At 42.7% G+C, this 20,077-nt stretch overlaps 2 protein-coding genes across 4 annotated transcripts in view; both read left to right on the top strand.

Moving 5' to 3' along the window:
- The first annotated feature begins 291 nt into the window (after positions 1 to 291).
- Positions 292 to 17,440, top strand: LOC311610343 (Golgi apparatus membrane protein TVP23 homolog B). 3 transcript variants are annotated; one of them, XM_084861449.1, is made up of 8 exons: positions 492 to 549; positions 2,754 to 2,888; positions 3,418 to 3,500; positions 4,752 to 4,896; positions 9,441 to 9,530; positions 10,920 to 11,051; positions 14,888 to 15,016; positions 16,290 to 17,440. In XM_084861449.1, exons 4-8 carry the CDS (start codon positions 4,849 to 4,851, stop codon positions 16,314 to 16,316), a joined length of 426 nt encoding a protein of 141 aa, XP_084717575.1. In that variant the 5' UTR covers positions 492 to 549; positions 2,754 to 2,888; positions 3,418 to 3,500; positions 4,752 to 4,848; the 3' UTR covers positions 16,317 to 17,440. The 3 variants fall into 3 exon arrangements, with proteins under 3 accessions (XP_084717574.1, XP_084717575.1, XP_084717576.1); XM_084861448.1 differs by lacking the exon at positions 2,754 to 2,888 and having other exon boundaries at positions 292 to 493; XM_084861450.1 differs by lacking the exon at positions 2,754 to 2,888 and having other exon boundaries at positions 493 to 549.
- A 107-nt stretch (positions 17,441 to 17,547) lies between these two features.
- The window catches only part of CDRT4 (CMT1A duplicated region transcript 4), a 92,669-nt gene continuing 90,139 nt past the window's right edge, over positions 17,548 to 20,077 (top strand). The window contains exon 1 of the mRNA XM_084861451.1: positions 17,548 to 18,109. The gene's annotated coding sequence lies outside the window, so the exon portion shown is untranslated. The remainder of the gene's footprint in view (positions 18,110 to 20,077) is intronic.

The raw sequence follows: 20,077 nt of genomic DNA, 5'->3' as shown, positions 1-20,077 counted from the left end.
AGGTACAAATATGATACCCTCGCCTTCCGACATCGATGCTGCTCGGAAGAATAGCTCCACGAGGCAAACCTAGCCCCCGCCCGCGCAGCTTGCTCGGTTCCTGGCTGCTCCGCCCCCACTCCCTTGCTCCCTTCCCGGGAGTCCCGCCCCCACGCTCGCCCCGCCCACTCCATTGCTCCGTCCCCGGGAGTCTCGCCCCCACGCTCGTCCCGCCCACTCCATTGCTCCGTCCCCGGGAGTCCCGCCCCCACGCTCGCCCCGCCCCCACGCTCGCCCCGCCCCCACGCTCGCCCCGCCCCCACGCTCGCTCAGGTCCGGGTACTGGCTCCTCCCGCGAGCCGCGGAGAAGCGGAAGTGGGGACGGGCGGCGGCCTGCACTTGGGCTCCGCGGGGCCTTTGGTGACCGCGTCGCAGGAGTTCCAGGCCCCGCCCAGCGGCCGGCGCTGACGTGGCTCCCGGAAGTGGGCTGCGCTGGGCCGCCATGTTGCATCAGGTGAGGGGCTGCCGCGGCAGCGGAGGGCTGCTGTGCCCTACCTCGGCCTGGAGAGGGTAGGGCGCGAGCGGAGCGTCCCGGGCTTTGTCGTCCGCGCCGGGATTGCTTTCGGAGCCCGAGGAGGAGCGACGGGGGCGGGCGCGGGCCGCTGTCCAGGTCGCGGCGGATTCGGGCGCGCCGCTGGTGCGGAGCCAGAGCGGCTCGGCACCCCGGGGCGGCTGCAAGCACCGGGCGGAGCGGGGTTGCCGTCTCAGCTCCTAGTGCGGGAGGCTTGGCCCGACCCGAGGGCCGCGCTGCCCAGCCAAACCAGAATTGGTGGTGGTTGGTGGATTTAATTACAGCCCACACGTTTCCAGTCAGAGATTACTATGAATAAGTCGTAATCCTTTCTTTAAAAGAGATCTGTGAAGTGCACTTGGACTTGGTGGTCACAGGTGGGCTTTCTCTTACTAGAGGCAACATCCCGGCCCATGCACCGTTCTAGGCCCTGCCCTCCTGCAGCTGCCGTCAGTGAGGTCACTGAGGACTGGGTAACGCAGCCGCCACTTTCCGTCATGTGACCTCTCCTCATTGTCTCATCACCTCCCTGGCTCTGACCCTCTGGGCTTCTCTTCCGAGGACCATTGTAATGGCATCATTGGGGCCACCTGGATGATCTCCCCATCTCAAGACCTTTTAATCACTTCTGCCAAATATTTTTTTTCCCAAGCAGATTTACATATCCACATTATGCAGGGATTAGAACGAGGGCTTCTTTGGTGGAGTGAGAGGAGGCATGATTGGTCAATGGAGGGGATGGCCTGGGACAGGACTTGGAGGTGAGCAGGGCCCAGGTTGTGACGTGTCAGCCTAGGAGTCTGTTTTTCAGCCGCAGTGCTGTGGATTGCGAGTAGCGGAATGATAAGACCTCATGTGAAAAGGTCACCTCAGCTGCTGGGAGGAGATTGACTGTTTGGATCAAGAGCTGGAGGCTTCATGGGTATTGAATGTTCTTATTAGGACAGTAATTCCATAGCATCATACTCTTGGCTGCACACTAAATGACCATCTAGAGAGTTTTCAAAAATCCAGATGCCCACACCACACCCCAGACCAGTGACACCTGAACCTCAGGGTGGGACCCAGGTGGTTCCAGCCTGTACTCAAGGTTGAGAACAACTGGTCTCCCACCTGAGTCCATTTTACCTTTCTAGCTTTAGTTCCTCCTCCTCTTCCACCTTTCTCTTACTCTGAGGGCTCTGCCGTTCCTTGTACAAACTTTGCATATTCTCACTTCTAGACCTTTGAACATACTCCTCGTTAGGGGCCTGGAATGAGCAGGAGGCCTACTTGTTCTGTGGAGGCCCGCTGGTAAACTCCTCCCGGAAGCTTCTCCAGGTCCTCTGACTTGTGCTCCCACTTGCACTTGTATTTTTCCTGGCCCTGATCAGTCGCCATGCTTTAAAGGCAGTCAGTCGTCTCCTTTGTGTTGGATTGTATTGTCTGGCCTAGTGCTCTCCTAGATACTAGGACTCACTGAAGGGCAGGGACAGACCTTGCCCCCCAGTAGCTTACAGTTTGGAGGGAGGGAGGGAGGGTACACTTGCAGAAGAATATCCTGAGATAATTGTTCAGATGGAGATTTGTTCCAGTGCCGTGGAAGGGGAAATGGTATGCTTGGGGACTTCAGGGAAAGTTTCTCTTTTAAATCAGTATTTGAGCAGGAATTTGAAAGATGATTTGATGTTTGCCTACTGGTGAGCTACGTAGGGGATGGAAAAGGGAAGAGCTCTCTGGGTAAACGTGAAAGGCAGACGGATGGAGAGACCCCGTGTTTTCAGAACATGTAGTAACTATTGCTGTAGTGTCCAGTGGGAGGGAGTGTCAGAAGGTAAGCAGGGGGATCAGATCATGAGATCTGAGCTATGTGTGAGGGAGTTAAGTTTTGTTCCATACGTGGAGGGGCTCTGTAGACAATTTGGGCAGGGGAGTGACACGGCATGATTTTCATGTTGGGGGGATTACTCAGTAGATAATGAGAGGCTGGAGTAGAGCTGAGCAAGCCACTAGAACTAGAAGCAGGGATGAGTGGCTGGCACTAGGAAAGGTATAAAGAGCAGATTTATTGTGGTTGAGGCTGAAGGTGAATTGCAGTGATTTGAAATGTGAACCACTCTTAGAAGCCTAAAGTTGTGAAAAGAAGGGAACCCCTTGGAAAGTGGAAGATGGAAGGAGAGATTCAGGATCAAGGTTTTTAAAAATATCTTTTCACTCTATAAAGGACATCTGAAGAAGTTTCCATGCTGATTGGAAAGATCTAATAGAAAGCTTTGAAGATACAAGAAAGTGTAAATAAAGGGAAAATTAATGGAACAAGCCCCCGAGGAGGCAGGAAGAAAAGTGATTCAGAGCACAGGTGGTTTTGCTTTGGGTAAAAGGAGTTATGAGAAGGGGTCAGGGAAATAATGCAAGTCTAATTATTCTGTGAAGGAGCCAGAAATACTGCGTTTCTCCCAATGCAGGACCATAGTCTGCACCCTGGTGCTTTCTCACAGGCTCAGCAGCTTGGGTACGGATGGAGACAGTAGATACTTGGATGGAGACAGCAAAACAAGCCCCCCCCCTCCCCCCACCTTAATGGGTGGGGGTAGGGGGCTTGTTCTGTCCTTGTTCCAATCTCACTACGAAGGAAATACAAATAGATTGCTCAGAGCAGCTACATTTTCTAATAACTATTCACTACAAACCACATGAATATGCTATGGCTGAAGCATTTTTCATCTACATCTGCAGTAACTGCCTAAAATGTAATGGGGGTTTTGCCAGTTGGCTTTGACCATGTCTTAACCTTGTTTTCCATTTTGACTAGCATGCTTGCCTTGTATGTAGTCAGCAGGTACATGCTGAATTCGTTTTGCTTCATGGGTTTTTAATTTTCTTATTAGGACAGTAATGATGAAAGTGAAGATGTTGCACTGTTTGATGCAGAAGAGGAAACAACTAATCGACCCCCAAAATCCAAAATCAGGTATGAAAATAACGTTTACGAGTTGCGTTAGTGTCCAGTACTGTTCTGTCTGTGAACTGGTGACGGCTGATGGGATTCAAGCAGAGTGGTTGAGATGTTCTTGTGATCTTTAGTCTTAGACAAAAATGGGGACATTTCAGATTCTCATTGTGCATAACTGGCATGGAATTTTACTCAACACTGTTTTCAAATCCGGAAATCCAATTACATGACCACTACTATGTTTTCCTTTAAATTCTAGTAGTTTCTGTAAATGCATTATGACATTTTGATTTATTGTGCAAATTTCAGAATTGCATTTTTTATATAAACTAACATGAAAATATCAAGCCAAACATTTCTATTCCAAATTTAGTTCTCTCTAAAGAAATTCACTTAATGGAATCAGATTCTACCTAAACTTTGAAAACAAAGTGAGAGGTGCCAGTCACAAAAACCATATATTGTACAATTTTATTTATATAAATTGTCCAGAATAGGCCCTATCTAATAAAAGAGTAATATGCAGATTGACCATCACTCCAACACACAAGATAGCTGCCTCCATGTGGTCAAAGATCCTGCCCCCATGTGGACACAAGATGACCAGCAGGGGAGGGCAGTTGGGAGGCACCAGGCCTGAAAGGGAAGGCAGTTGAGAAGGACCAGGCCTGCAAGGGGGGGCAGTTGAAGACGATCAGCCCTGCAGTGGAGGGCACTTAGGGTTGACCAGGCCAGTCAGAGGAGGGAAGTTGGGGGCAAACAGGCTGGCAGGGGAGCAGTTAGACATCAATTAGGCTGGCATGGGAGTGATCAGGCTGGCAGGCAGAAGCAGTTAGGGGCAATCAGGAAGGCAGGCAGGTGAGCAGTTTAGAGCCAGCAGTCTTGGATTGTGAGACCCTCAAGGGGTCCCAGATTGGAGAGGGTGCAGGCTGGGCTGAGGGACAACCCCCCCGCGTCCCCCTTTTCCGCAAGCACAAATTTCTCAATAAAGCTGTTAAATACACTCTAATGATTACTTTGTCTTCATGCCTGAAGTATTCAATGAGTTGTTAAAGTCCTGTTTACATAGTGTATTTGCTGTTTTAAACAGGGTTTAGTCAAATAATGGGGCTTAAGAAAAAAGAGATTGGTGATTTGCTTCTTCCTCAAATCATCTTTTATTTTGACCAATCTGCATGATTATGCTATGGCTGAAACATTTTTTCATCTACATCTGCAGTAACTGTCTAAAATGTAATCGCATTTCTTTTGTTATGTTTTGGTTTTCAGACATCCAGTGGCATCATTTTTCCATTTATTCTTTCGAGTCAGTGCAATTGTAGTCTATCTTCTCTGTGAATTGTTCAGCAGCAGCTTTATTGCCTGTATGGTGACGATTATCTTGTTATTGTCATGTGATTTTTGGGCAGTCAAGGTAGGTTTGATTGTTTATATTTTGAAACCACTTAATATGATGAGATTGAATGGTGTATAAATGGTACAAAAAATGAAACGTAGTATTTTGAGTTGCCATTAATTTATCTTTTTGTTACCTTGGGCCTCATCTGTGTTAAAGTGCCAGGTGTATCTGTGCCTTGTGTCAGCCTACATCAGCTTTAAAATCTAACAAATGTGACTACATACTGCTTCTAATCCATTTCACCTGTTTTGCTTCGGGGTCACTTCTGGCTGTCTAGATAAGACCTCAGGATAGCTTGTTCACAGAACTTAAGGAGTACCACCATCTGTGAAGGCTCTAGCGCAGTAGTTCTCAACCAGGACCCGTTTTTGCCCTGCAGGGCATGTATGGCTCAATGTCTAATAACATTTTTGGTTATCTCAACAGGTGGGGGAAGAGTCCTCTTTGCTTCTAGTGGGTAGGGGCCAGTGATGCTGCTAAACATCTTAAATGCACAGGTTGGATAGTTTCCCAAAACAAAGAATTATCTAGCCCAAAATGTCAGTAGTGCTGAAGTTGTAGGGGATAGAAAGGAATGTAAGAAATGGTTTCAAAATCAAAGGCAGTGATGAGAGATGGATGGATAGATACAGAGGTAGATGGACATGTGATAAAGTAACTTTTAAAATTGAAACTGTATACTCTAGGTTGTAGGTTTGTAGGTGTTAACTGTAAAACTACTCTTCTGTGGGCTTGGAATTTTCATAGTAAGATGGTTTGGGACAGAGGGGGAAAAGCAAAAGCTAATTTTGGAATTTCAGAGACATATATTGATTCAAAGATGGGCAAGATGTGACAAGTTTGTTCACTACCTCCAACGCAGCAGTTTTTATTTTTCTCCTCCTCCTCCTCCTTCTCCTCCTCCTCCTCCTCCTCCTCCTCCTCCTTCTCCTCCTCCTTCTCCTCCTTCTTCTTCTTATTATTATTTTAATATATTTTTATTGATTTTTTTTACAGAGAGGAAGGTAGAGGGAGAGTTAGAAACACCTATGAGAGAGAGACATCAATCAGCTGCCTCCTGCACACCCCCCACTGGGGATGTGCCCGCAACCAAGGTACATGCCCCTGACTCGAATCGAACCTAGGACCCTTCAGTCCACAGGCCAACTCTATCCACTGAACCAAACTGGTCTTGGCTACACAGCAGTTTTTAGACCTTTTATTCTTACAGATACCAGCAATGGTTGGTTTGGTGGTGGCCAGTTTCCATAGGCCACAAAATGCTGAGAATGAAGAGTACAAAAGTCTATTTTATTTAAGCTTTTGTACAGTCTTCTTTGGCTTGCTTTTCTTTGAATTTCTTCTGTTGCTTTATGCTCTAAAGCACATGTGTCAAACACAAGGCCTGCGGGCCAAATCCAGCCCGCCAGGCCTTGCAATGTGGCCCGCACCGCGCTATCATCACTGCACTCCGCTGTCAGTTTATGACTGTTCAGTAAACCATTTGGCCCACAATTTAGGCTGGATTTTAGATTTTGGCCCCTTCTCTGATTGAGTTTGACACCCCTACAAAGTATTTGCTATATCTTGGTAACAATGTTGTCCCCTTTTTATTATTCATGTAATTTCTGTTTAGCCAGATAAAGCATGGCCTTCAGTAACTTTTTCCTTATAATTTCCAAATTCTTATAATTAAATCCTTCTGGGTTTAGGGTTTTAAAAAATGTGCCCCAAAAGTATATTTTTTGATAACTTGGGTTTTTTGTTTGTTTTTAATGAGGGATTAAAAAATGTTACCCTTTATCTGGCAAAATTACTTACAGATATCCAAACAATTGCTATATGAAGAGTGATTAAAAAGTCAAGATGAGGAAATTATTGAATGAACTTGGGAAAGGAGGTAGGCAGGGTTCGAAACCTAGTTAGAACAGAGATGTTATCATAATTATTATAAATCTCAGTGCAGTTGTCAAGAGAAGAAATTATAATCATTAAAACAATAAAACATTTATTTAAAATTTTTTTAATTGAAATGTTATAGTCTATATGGTGCTTTTGCTTTATTTCATACTCAGATGGAGTAAAAAAGTTAAATGGTTTTTAAATTTTTGTGGTAACTATTAGTAAAATAGGTTGTGTATCTTTCACAGCATTGGAAAAGATAGGAGCAACTAAAACACAGTTTATAAAGCAAGGGAAAGAAAGCACATGCCAAGGAAGCTTAACTGTCACAAGGCATAGTGCAAGGTGGTGGAAGTAGTAGCAAATTAGTACTAACAGTAAATGTAATTTGATTAAACTCTCTTTTTTAAAAATAAGAATTCTGAGATTGGGGCAAAAATCAAAAGTCCAACCAAAAAGTTCTAACTAAAATCATGATACTAGAAAAAAGTATAAAATGCAATGATAACTTCAGACCAATTCAAAAAGAAACTTGGCATTATTATTATTAGACAAAATAGAAATGGGAGTAAGCATTCAATGGAAGAAAAATCATTTTATGATTCATAGTAAGGTTAATTCACAGAATAACATTACAGCAAACTATGTTTAGTGAAAAACTTAGAAGCTCGGAGAAATGGAAGGAACATTACTGTAATAATAGGAGTTTGACAAACCACTGTCTTTGACCAATCAAAGCAACGAAAGCTGAATATAAATAAATAATAAGGTGGAAAGGACCTGAATGAATAACGAAGTCAGTTGAACAGTGGTATTTGTAACTTTTTACATGCAAGGATCCTTTATAATAAAAAGACAGCTACCATGACGGCCTAATGACCAGAACGACTGATCACCCAGTCGTTATGAGGTACATTGACCACCTCTTGGTTCCTCCCTCCAGCCCGCAGGCTCTGATCTCTGGAAGGCCAATGAGGAACCATGGGGAATGGGGTGGGCTGCAGCGGGGCGGGACTGGGGACTGGAGAGCAGGTGCAAGATGGCCCTGATTGCAGGCTAGGTCTAGGGCTCTACCCACAAATGATTTTGTGCGCTGGGCCTCAATTTAATAACTAGTTTAGTTCCTGTGCAATATTTATAAAATTAATCAAATGTCACTATGAAGGAAACCTAAATAAAGTGCTCAGAGCAGCTACATTTTCTAGCCCAGCGCAACAAAGCTAGAAATTAATAAAAAATGAATGTCAAATCTGGAATTTTAAAAAGATACAATCTAAAAAATATCTTAGCTTAAAAAGAAAACAGAACTGTCTGCTTTTCTACCTAGAATGTTCTTCCCATCTACATATTACCTTAACACAGGGATTCCTAATTTTTTTTGTGCCATGGGTTCCTTTTCCAGTCCCATGAAGCTATGAATAGTGCTTTTAAATACTGTTCTATGGTTTTTATTGTGACAAAATCACCAGTACTGTTAATTCTACTGTGGTTAATTGTCTATATTCATAATTTAAAGGTAAATTAAATTTAGCCAGGTGATAGTGAAAATAAAGATAATTTTTCCCATCAAAGTTCATAGGATGCCACTAATTAAAAATCTGTATTACTGATTTATACTTATTCTTTAAATTTCATTCCAATTGTTGATCCCACAGAGAGTCATTTTCTGGTTCCTGACGAGATAATATTTCTCTGTTAGACTCTTAAGGCACCCCACACCTCTCCCTCACAGTACTTACCACATTTGGTAATGGAACTTATGCCCATTGGTTGGCTGCCTCTCTTCCCTACAAACACTTGAAGCTCCAGGAGGACAGCAAATATATCTGTTATCCCAATTTTATTACATGCTTAATAAATTGTTGAATAATAAGCACTAGGAAAGCTATCAAAATAATTAGTAATGTTCATAAGAAGAAAATAACTTGGTACATTTGAAGTACTGAATGAAGTTCAGTACTTGGAACCATTGTCTTAGTTTGAGCAGATATAAAAGAATGCCATAGAAACTATAGGGGTTTATTTCCCAAAGTCTGGAGGCTGGAAATCTAAGATCAGGGTGCTAGTGTCATTGACTTCACCTGAAGACTCTTTGGGGTTCCAGACTGCTGACTTCTCCTTGTAACCTCACATGGTAGAGGGCAGAGAACAGGTCAAAAGCTCTCTCTTGATTCTTACAAGGGCTCTAATCCCACCTATGAGGGATCTACCCTAATGACCTAATCTAATCCTACCCACCTAAAGTTCACTCTACACCGGTAGAGTGCCAGCATATAAATTTTGGGGGGATGTAAACATTCAGTCCATAATAACCAATTTAAGAGTTACATATAAAATATATGTAGCTGCAGTCAGAATATATAGGAAAAATAGGTCACAGTAGCTAAAGAGCAAGGGGTTTAGGAACAAATTACTGAACTGGAGAAAGGACAAGAATTCATGAGGGAAAAGGAGGTGTTTATAGATATGCTTACCCTGTCACCTCCACCCTTGCTTGTCCTGCCATTGCCGTATGTTTAATCTTTCGTCCAGGCCTGGTATGTAATGATCTTTAGCTGAATATTATGGAGTTAAAGCTAATGCTGTTTTGTTGTGAAATATTACACTGAAATAATGACCTTATGGTAGATCTTTAAATAATGCTTTTAAAATATGTGGTATATATTAATCTTTACCAGAATGTCACAGGAAGACTAATGGTTGGCCTGCGTTGGTGGAATCATATTGATGAAGATGGAAAAAGCCATTGGGTGTTTGAGTCCAGGAAGGTAAGCTCCTCCCTCCCCCAGTTTTTAGTATCATTCAATGAATTATGTGTAGTTTACATTTGAGTGTTTATGGATGAAGTGTTCAAGAGTAAAAGTACTACCCAAATCATTTGTCATGTCAATGGTAAACCAGATGGCCTTCTAAAACTAATTATATTTTTCTGACTAGTTCAGACTGGAAACTAACTGTACAGGAAGGAATCCTTAAGGGGTGGACTTTGGGTTAGAGTTTATACAGTGTGCTAAGCTGCCTGTTAGGAGCTGATGACAAATGGTCTCTTTCCTTACATTGTCTGGCGTGGAATCCGCTTCTAATAGCTTGTCCTGTCCTTGCTCCAATGGTCCTTTCCCATTCGTGGGCAGGAAAAAGAAAGAAGGTTTGTATCTGGATAGAAAATCTTGAATTGATCAGTGCAGTGCCATCTTTAAGTTGGCCCTTCAGGAGCCCTAGGGGACCCTGGTCTGTTTTGGGTTGGCTGCTTGTCTATAATGAAAGTTGTTTGGGAGGCAGAGGACAAAATTCTTAGAGACAGTACCAGTGAAATTGCTTGCCTTTGGCTTGGAAGGGCCTTGACAAGTCTTTCTCAGAAAGCAGCATATGCTTAGCAAGCCCATATTCCTTTACATTATAAAATCTACCTTATAAACAACTCATCATCCTTTTAAATTCCTGAGTTCTGCTGAGATACTGTGGTCATTGTCCAGAATCCCTCAATTCTATTTTTTTTTCCTGTGGACCCTGACTTAACTTTTTAGCATGACTATTATCTTGATATCATTGATCCTCACCTAAGAAGATATCGTTTAAAGCTTCTTTATGAATAAACATAAATGCAAGAAGAGTTGAATAGAAGTCTACCAAAGACCATTCTTTTTTTTTTTTTTTTTTTTTTAAATATATTTTATTGATTTTTGTACAGAGAGGAAGGGAGAGAGATAGAGAGTTAGAAACATCGATGAGGATGAGAGAGAGTCATCTATCAGTTGCCTCTTGCACACCCCCTACCGGGGATATGCCCGCAACCAAGATACATGCCCTTGACCGGAATCGAACCCGGGTCCCTTCAGTCCCCAAGCCGACGCTCTATCCATTGAGCTAAACCGGTCCCGGCCCAAAGACCATTCTTAAACAAACTCTCTACTCTGTCCTGAAAATTCTTGACTTAAAACAAGTGTATTAAAACCAGTTCCTAAAGTTACAATAGAGGTAGACCTAATAGCTGTTTTGTTTATTTGGTTGGGGGAGGAGGGTGATGGTTCTAACTTAGGACTTTGGTTGTCTGTATTTATTTGAATTTGAGGATCAGGTGTTTTTCATAAATAAATATTAAACAGTCTTACTGATAAATATCACAAAACATTGGTTATTAAATTCATGTTTTTGTATAGGCATCCCCTCAAGATAATAAAACTGTTTCCGAGGCTGAATCAAGAATTTTTTGGTTAGGACTTATTGCCTGTCCAGTGCTTTGGGTGATATTTGCCTTCAGCTCTCTCTTCTCCTTCAGACTGAAGTGGTTGGTGAGTATCAGTGTATAGCTATTGAATAATCCATTAAGATGTCTGATGGGTAATCATAGTAATCAGCCATTTATATTAACATCAGGGTCCCATCTTGAATGGGCAGCTGGATCCTAAATTTCCCAAGTTTGATTTTCCAACTCTCCTTTTTAAGTATTGATGAGCAGAGTCCTAGCAAAGACCCCATTTCACCATTTCCTTGGGTGTCTGGCAGAATTTTAATTTAACCCACCTTGTACAGACATTACTGTATTTATCACAGAGTTAACTTCTGGGATGGGATATTCAGTACATTGCAGACAAACATGTTTAGCTTAGTTTGGAACTAGAGTGGTCTTTTAAAAAATATTGGTTGCTAACCTGTTTTGGATATCGCTTATTTAGTAAATCTTCCCAAAATTTAGTGGCTTAAAATATCAACAGTCATTTAATGATCTCTCTCAGTTTCTCTGGTTTATGAGCTTGGGAAGGGCTGGTCTGGAAGTTCTGGCTACTGTAGTTGCAATCAGACAGTTGTTGGAGTGACTGGGAGCTGGAGTGGCATCTCCTCTTCATGAGGCCCACAGCCTCTCACATGGCCTGAACAAGTGGCTTGGGCTTCCTCATATTCTGTTGGCCCCATGGCAATTAGATTGCTTACTTGAAGGATCAAGCTCCAATTAAGAGTGTTTCAGCTCACAACCTGAATTACCTTTTACAACTGTATGAGTTTGCTCAGGCCTCCTTGTCCCCAACTGCCACCCCTACTGGCATGATTGCCCCCAACTGCCCCACCACTGGCATGCTCACTCCCAACTGCTCCCCCCCCCCCTGCCTGATCATCCCCAACTGCTCTCCAGTCCTGGCCTGATCACTCCTATCTGCCTCTGCCTCGGCCCCGCCACCATGGCTTTGTCCAGCAGGACTCTGGAAGGTCTCGAGTCTAATTAGCATATTACCCTTTTATTAGTATAGGTAGCTATCCTCCTATATGATAAAGCGGTAATATGCAAATTGACTGTCACACCCTCGCACAAGATGGCCGCCACAGGATGCCCTGCAGGGAAGGTTAGTGTGGCGATTAGGCCAGCACGGGAGGGCAGTTGTGGGGGACTGGGCCTGCAAGGGAGGGCAGTTGGGGGCAACTGGACTGGCAGGGGAAGGCAGTTGGGGACAATCTGGCCTGCAGGGTAGCAATTAGGTGCCAATCAAGCTGGCAGGGGAGTGGTTCGGGGTGATCAGGCAGGTAAGCAGGCAAGTGGTTGGGAGCCAGCAGTCCTGGATTGTGAGAGGAATGACCTACTGCTGGTTTAGGCGCGAAACTGGCAGTCAAACACCCCCCAAGGGGTCCCAGATTGTAGAGGGTGCAGCTGAGCTGGGAGACACCCTCCAGACAGTGCATGAATTTCATGCACTAGTCCTCTAGTATATATACTAATTAAAGAGTAATATGCTAATTAGACTGGGAGACCTTCTGGACAAAGCTGGGGGTTGATCGGCCTGCAAACCACCCCCAACAGCCCTCAGCCTCTCGCCCAGGCCGGCCACGTCCCCAAGCGGGGACCCTCACCCTGATGGGAGCATGTCCTGCCTAAAAACACTCCTCAGCCCCTAACCCAGCTGGCCATGCCCCCAGTGGGGACCCTCACCCCGATGGGGGTGTGGCCAGCCTGAAAACTGCTCCACATCCCTCACCCAGCCTGGCTCCGTTCCCCAAGGGGGCCCTCACTTTGATCTGGGACCCCTTCAGGGTAGACCAGCCAGCCCCCTCCCATGCACCAGGCCTTTATCTATACTAATGAAAGGATAATATTTTAATTAGTCCTGGGGACCTTCTGGATGTCCTTCTGGACAAAGCCATGATGGTGGGGCAGAGGTAGAGGTGTTTAGGAGCGATCAGGTCTGGAGGAGAGGGCAGTTTGGTTTGATCAGGCTGGTTGGGGGAGTGGGGGGAGTTGGGGGTGAGCAGTCTGGCAGGAGGGGCCAGTTGGGGGTGAGCAAGCCAGCCGGGGTGGGGGCAGTTAGGGGAGAGCAGGCTGGCAGGGAGTGCAGTTGGGAGCAAGCAGGCCAGCAAGCAGAGTGGTTAGGGGCAATCAGGCAGGCAGGCAAGTGAGCGTGCCCCCGTACCTCAGTTTTTCAGCTTTTGTGCACTGAATGCTCCCCTCTCTTTTCTTCTGCTTGTAGAACTTCCTCGCAGCCAGCCCTCCTGTGGCTCTGAGTGATAGACGTTTTGTCTTTTAGTTGTAGTTTTAAAATTGTTGGGCACGGCCGCAGTTTAGGTGTGTTTACCTTCGCTGCCATCTTGGGTTCTCTCTAGTTTTTCTATTTTTTATGTTATTAGATGTTTGTATCATACCTTCTTTCATGAATTAGGAAATGCATTTAATATATGTTGATTTCCTACTATGGCGATGGTAGAGTTACCAATCATGGTTTCTCCTACCTTTCCTCCCTGCTTCTACCTCTGGACTTTTGTTGACTATATAGTTGACCCATGAATGCAGTAAGAAATCTGTGTGTAACATTGGACTTCCCAAAAACTTTACTATATAATCTTATTTTAGTTATTTTAAGTAATACCATTAAATCTGTTTATTAACTTTGTTTAGAAAAGAAATGGAATTCTCCTAAATTCCCTCCTTTGTTTCTTCCCTTTCTATCACCTGTTTTGTTTGTTCTAGTATTATTTTCATTGTCAAGGTTCATAATAATTATCTTTTGAATGACATTTCTGACCAGTTGTTTAGTCTTTGATATACAGTATTTTAAAATACATGAATTCAGTCTTTTTATTTCAGTTTTCCCTCTTACCTCCTGGCTGGTTGGCTAAATTTCATTGTTGGGTGATTTAAAAAACAAGTTGCAGGTGTTGCTTTCCTTTAGTTCTGTCATGTTTAAGGATGTGAGCTTATTGATTTTATTCTTGAACTAGAGGCTCCGGTTCATGAAATTCATGCACCGGGGCCTAGGGGGCTGTGTCCTTCAGTCCAGCCTGCACCCTCTCCAATCTGGGATCCCTCAAGGGATGTCTGACTTCCCTAAACGGGCAGTTGAATATCCCTCTCACAATCCAGGACTGCTGGCTCCAATTGCTCGCTTGCCTGCCTATCTGTATGATTGCCCCTAACCACTTCTGCCTGCCAACCTGATCATCCCCTAACCACTCCCCTGCCAGCCTGATTGATGCCTAACTGCTCTCCTGCCGGCCTGATTGCCCCTAACTCCCTCCCCTGCTGGCCAGGTCACCCCTAACTTTCCTCCCTGACCAGCCTGGTTGCCCCTAACTGCTCTCCCCTGCTTACCTGGTTACCACCAACTGCCCTCCCCTGCAGGCCTGGTTCCCCCCAACTGCCCTCCCCTGCAGGCCTGGTCACCCCCAACTGCCCTTCCCTGCAGGCCTGGTCCCCCGTAACTGCCCTCCCCTGCAGGGCTGAGCCTCCCCAACTGCCCTTCCCTTCAGGCCTGGGTTCCCCCAACTGTCCTTCCCTGCAGGCCTGGTCACCCCCAACTGCCCTCTTCTGCCAGTCTGGTCACCCCTAACTGCCCTCTCCTGCAGGCCTAATCGCTCCCAACTATCCTCCCCTGCTGGCCTGATTGCCCACAACCGCTCTCCCCTGCCGGCGACCATCTTGTGTCCACATGGGGGTGGCTATCTTGTGTATTGGAGTGATGGTCAATTTGCATATTACTCTTTATTAGATAGGATGGCTACCTGCTGGAGAGATCTATTCTGGCAGGTGAAGGGGTCTTATTGGCACACCCCCCCTTCATAGAGCTTCCTTTTCCTTCTCCCCGGGACACTGTCGACTCTCATTTATGGTGCAGGTCAGTAATTACTGCTTATTTTTCTCTTGTAGGCAGTGGTTACCATGGGCGTGGTGCTACAAGGTGCCAACCTATATGGCTACATCAGGTGCAAAGTGGGCAGCAGAAAGAATTTAACCAGCATGGCCACATCTTATCTTGGAAAGCAGTTTTTAAGACAAGTAAGTTTTTTTCTGGCTGTGAGGCTAAATTTGATGTGTCAGGTGACTAATACAGTGATTTCTAACTCTTGTGGAATTTAGTTTTTATGAAATACTTAACTTTTTTAAGGCACATATTTATTGATATTTGTGATGATATAGTTATTTTAATTACTTTTTGGAGGCTTTTAAGACATTCCAGTGTATTGTCCTAAAATTATTTTAGAACTAGAGAGAGAAACTGTCATTGCTAATAGCTTACTTAAAAGAAGAAAAAAAAAAATAGTTTAATTACTTTCATTAATTCTGGTGGCTCTAACAGCTTTTAAGAATGATAACTATAAGGTTTTAGGTTTTCTATAGAAGAACAATTAGAAACAAAATAAGACTGTATATTTAAAGATTGTTTTAAACTACTAAGTTTTTTTTTTTTTAATAAAATACTGGTTTTACTACAATTCCCCAATAAAAATATTTATGGGGGTTTTCAATGGGATAAGTAGTAATCTTAGATTGTTAAATCTCTTGGGGAAAAATGTTTAGGTTTTTGTTTCCAGGCAGTAGGTAGTCAGGTAGCATTGTGTTAGTAGTGAGCATCAAACTTGAGCAGGTATAGGATCACCAAGAGGGCCAAAACAGGTGGGGGGGAATCCCTCTCCACAGTTCCTTGTTTGATCTGGGTAGGGTATCGGTTTGCATGTCTTAACAAGTTCCCAATGAGTCCAACGATTGCATTTAGAAAACTAAAGCCCGACTGAAGAATATACAGCTTATAAATGGTACAAAACTAGGGCTTAATCCAGCTCTCCTCTGAGATTCATTGTTCTTTTCATTTTGCTGTGGTTTCTCTTGGATGAGGAGTAGAGAAAAATAATATTTTTGGAGGGATATGATTCTCCTCCCGAGGGTCTTTGCATGGTGCCAAAATAGCTTTGCTGTGGTCCACATATGGTGATTGTCAGGTGTGTGTTTGGAGGTGTTTTTCCTTAGGATTTTCAGTGTTTCTGAAATGAAGGTGGCTGTTGAATACAGTGAAAGTGAATGTTAGGTAGATTAGTGGACTTACCTGGCACCTGGTGGTACTCTGCTAGAATGACACTGACCTGCTGGACGTTGGGGTGGATCCATTGATTTGCTTCTCTAGCATGTTTGTAATTTTTAACATGATTGGGGCCATGGAATGTAAGTTAATGTAGCTGGCTCTGCTTACAAATACGGAGTATTTTTCTAGCTCTTTGAAGTCTGTGTTAAGTAAAATAGCTTTTTTTATTCAGGAGTTCTTACTCTTTTGCAGAACACTGGAGATGATCAGACTTCCTGAAGAGGGGGAGAAGTCCCCTGTGGTCTGTTATATTGGGAACAACTGAAGAGATTCTTCACTCTGAGCCTTTTAGAACTCAGTACACGTAGCAGAGAGAAGTATTGGGTTTGTTTTTCCATTTAAAAATTTACTTAAAAAAAACAAAACGAAAAAGTAGTTTTCATTTTCTTGCTAGCATTTGGGGCTTAAAATATTGTATTGCTAGCAACATTTGTCAAAATTTGGTTCATGGTGTACATATGTGTGTGCCCAGTCATGTAATATCCACGCATTATAGTTTGATAAGAGTCTTTATATTTGTGTACATATGTAATAAGACATTTGTATTTTGATTCATAGAATATAGAAGGTTGTTCTTAATCTCATTTCAAAATTATGTATATTTAAATATTTCTGTAGGTTATTTTCAGAAGAAAATTTTGTTTCCATGGTAAGAGTGAGCACTTCGACTATGTATAAGTTAGAAATAATTGTTAATTTTATGGCTTACTGTGTACTTGATAATGAAACTCTTATTCTAGGCATTCACAGGCAGATATAAAACAAATTTGGATAGTGGCATGAGCTAGTTTATTTTTATTGTAACAAGTCATGTATTTTAGGTCTATTAATATAAATGAGTTTTCATGGTTTAAGTGTAAGAGATACTTGTATATTGCTGTGTTCTATTTGTTTTTGGAGATTACAGCCAGGAAGCTCCTGAAGAGTGTTCTTGGCCTAACAAAACATTTTGCCATGAAGAGAGCATTATTCTTCAGTCAGAGTAAGACTAATTATTTAAATACTTGGCATAATAAATGCCTAAGAGACACTTTTTTTTATGAATCTATTTTTTTCTTGCTTTAGTGGGGATATTGTAAACCATGTATTTGTGTTAATGGTATTTCTTAAAAAGCAATATGTGTAACAGTCTATGAACTGTTACAGACGCATGTAAATTCTCTTATAGGTATTCGGCAACCTTTGTTGGAGTCTCAATCTACAAACTGTTTTTGCCAATGTATTTATACATTGTTAAATTGTTTTAAAGATGTTTTGTTTAATTGAATAAGTGTCTATTTGGAGTGATAGCTTTGAAAGTGCATAACTTTATATTTGTATAAAACTCTAATGTTTACAAAGCACTTGACACGTGTAATCTCATTTGATATTCGTGACGTACCCGTTTCGTGTGATGCCTGGAACTTCAGGTTACTGAGTGACTTGTCCAAGGAAACAGGTTACAGGAAGTCTCATCAGTATACAGTTCTGTGTGTAGAGGAAATTTTTTCTCTAATGTCTTTTCCTTTCTTAAGAATCATTAAGTTATTAAGTCATTCATTTATTAAGTGCCTGTTTGCCATTTTACTTGTGCTTATCTGGTGAGGTAAGTCAGTGCTGCATACAGACATGTTATTATTTAATTTGAAAGATCTGAATCTTTAAAGTTGAGAGTCTGACAGGGGACACATTGATACAGGTTTTGATATAACTTGTTACTTGATCCTGCAGTCCTACAAGCCAAATATGAATTGATTTTTGGGATATGCATGTGGCAGGGTTTACCACTTATTTCTAATATCCATTTTCTCTTCTACATGTTTCCTACTTATTAGCTGGGACGTGGCAACAAAGACAGCTTGTTCCAGATTTGCTTGCTGCATCTTATGTGACCATGTGACTGAGTTCTGGCCACAGGCACATTTTCAGGAACTTCCTAAAAGGGGGGCATGTCCGTCCCCTCCCCTTTTCTTTTTCCTGCCAGCTGAAATGTGGACCGCAAAGGTGGAGCTTGTGATTAGCAGATAAATGAGGTGGGTGTTGAGCTCCCTCTAATGGGAATAGCTACCCTAACTGCCTATTGAATCTACAATAATGAAAACATAATATGCTAATTAGTCCGGGCACCCTTCTGAATAAAGATGGGGCTGCAAGGGAAGACTGGGTCCTGAGTGCCAGAGGGAAGCTGGTGCCAGCAGCCAGGGGAAGAAAGGCCCATTCTTGCACGAATTTTGTGCATCGGCCTCTAGTTTTTAAATAAGAAACAAACTTCTGTCTTGCTTGAGTGTTATTGTTTTGGCTTTTCTGTTGCTAGAGCCTTAACTGAATTCTTCAATAAAGTGTGGTTTCAGCATCCCCCCTAATCGTTTGCATTAGTATAGTATTTAGATAGAATAATTCAGTAGGTACCTGTTCAGCTGTGCTAACTTTTGCCCATAGTGCAGTGGTTTTTCATACTAGTTCATTCTTCCAAGTCTTGTGTCGAAGCTTAATATTTATAATAAATAAAGCAGGGCTGCTCTGCGGAAACAGGATTGGAGGCTCTAGAGCAGTGTTTCCCAAACTTCTCTCATGATGAGAATCACCTGGTGGAGTTGTTAAAACACAGATTCCTGAATCCCAACTAAGAAGTGCTAAACTAGAATTTTTGGGAACATATAGGTAAAATTGTATACTTAACTAGTGCTCTAAGACAGATGTTATATACAGAGCACTAAGTTAGGTATGCAATTTTACCTATATGTTCTCAAAAATTCTAGTTTAGCACTTCTTAGTTGGGATTCAGGAATCTGTGCTTTAACAACTCCACCAGGTGATTCTCATCATGAGAGAAGTTTGGGAAACACTGCTCTAGAGTCACCCTCTCAGCCCTACCTACCAATTTCCAAGGAGCCTCCTGAGCTGCTGCTTGGAAACCACTACTAGGGAAAGTGAAACCAGTCTGTTCCTGGTTTTGAAGATTATAGTCTCAAATCGTATGTTAAATATACTTTTTAATTACAAATAAAATAAAAAGAATATCTAATTCTCGTGAAAATCAGGAAACACTCCTTCAAACCTTTATGTTGTTCTAAATAAGAAAGGAACAAGCCTATCATTTCCTGACGTTATAATTTAGTGCCAAGGAAAATGTAATCTCATTTGTAACTTTTTCCCACTACAACTAATTAAAGAAAGAAAGCACCCATGGTCAGAAAATCAAGTAGAACAGAAGGGCAACAAATAAATGCAAGTCTTATCCCATTCTCAGTTTTGTTCCCCAGGAGCAAACATTTTCAACTGCTTGGTTTTATGTTTTGGGATATTTACTGCTGTACCTCTAAATAATATGCTTAGCGCTTACCTTGTTTCTTGACATAGTAACTTTATAATTAGCTGTTGACTTCTGTGAAAAATGAAGATTTAACTCAACCCCCCCTCCCCATATATAGTTTGAGTCTGTTCTTTGTCCAATTGATGGTAATATTAAAGGCTTAGCATAAAACTCCATTTTTTTTTAATCAATGACCTGTTGTAACTGTTAATTTCCTCTATTAGTAAGTTGTTCACCTCACAGTAACAGAAAATTCTTTAAATAATGGATTTCAATAAGTCTGAAAGTGGGTGATTGCTGGTGTTGATGTAGTCACCAAACAGTTCCTTAGAAAGCTGGGTTTTGTCCCCATGCTCATTGGCTCAAGGTCATGACTGTCACAGCTGAAGAAATCACAGGAGATTTTTGCTTCTACTTACATCTCATTAGCCAAAATAGTGTCACCCAGGGGTAAGAAAGTCTGGGAAAACAGGTTATTAAGGAAGGCACACTGCTGCCTTGAATAATAGAGATTTTGTTAGTAGGGAAAAGGGACACTGGGTAGGCATCTAGCAGTGCTTTCCACATACTTCTCATGTGGGGCTTTCTGTAAGGTACACCAGCCTCTGTGGTGGCCAATGCTCTTGGCATCCTTTGGTCTAGACGGCCCTTTAAAGCAACTTTTTTTTTTTTTAATATATATTTTATT

Source organism: Pipistrellus hanaki (assembly GCF_964339955.1).
Source record: "Pipistrellus hanaki genome assembly, chromosome: 16".
NCBI lineage: Eukaryota > Metazoa > Chordata > Mammalia > Chiroptera > Vespertilionidae > Pipistrellus > Pipistrellus hanaki.
This window is presented reverse-complemented; position numbering and strand designations above follow the sequence as displayed.

What these genes read in the sequence shown, in the direction of transcription:
- LOC311610343 (XM_084861448.1), top strand. An exon ending in CCCCCAAAATCCAAAATCAG is followed by an intron (nt 3,501 to 4,751) that starts GTATGAAAATAA and finishes TTTGGTTTTCAG; the next exon opens with ACATCCAGTGGCATCATTTT. An exon ending in GGGTGTTTGAGTCCAGGAAG is followed by an intron (nt 9,531 to 10,919) that starts GTAAGCTCCTCC and finishes GTTTTTGTATAG; the next exon opens with GCATCCCCTCAAGATAATAA.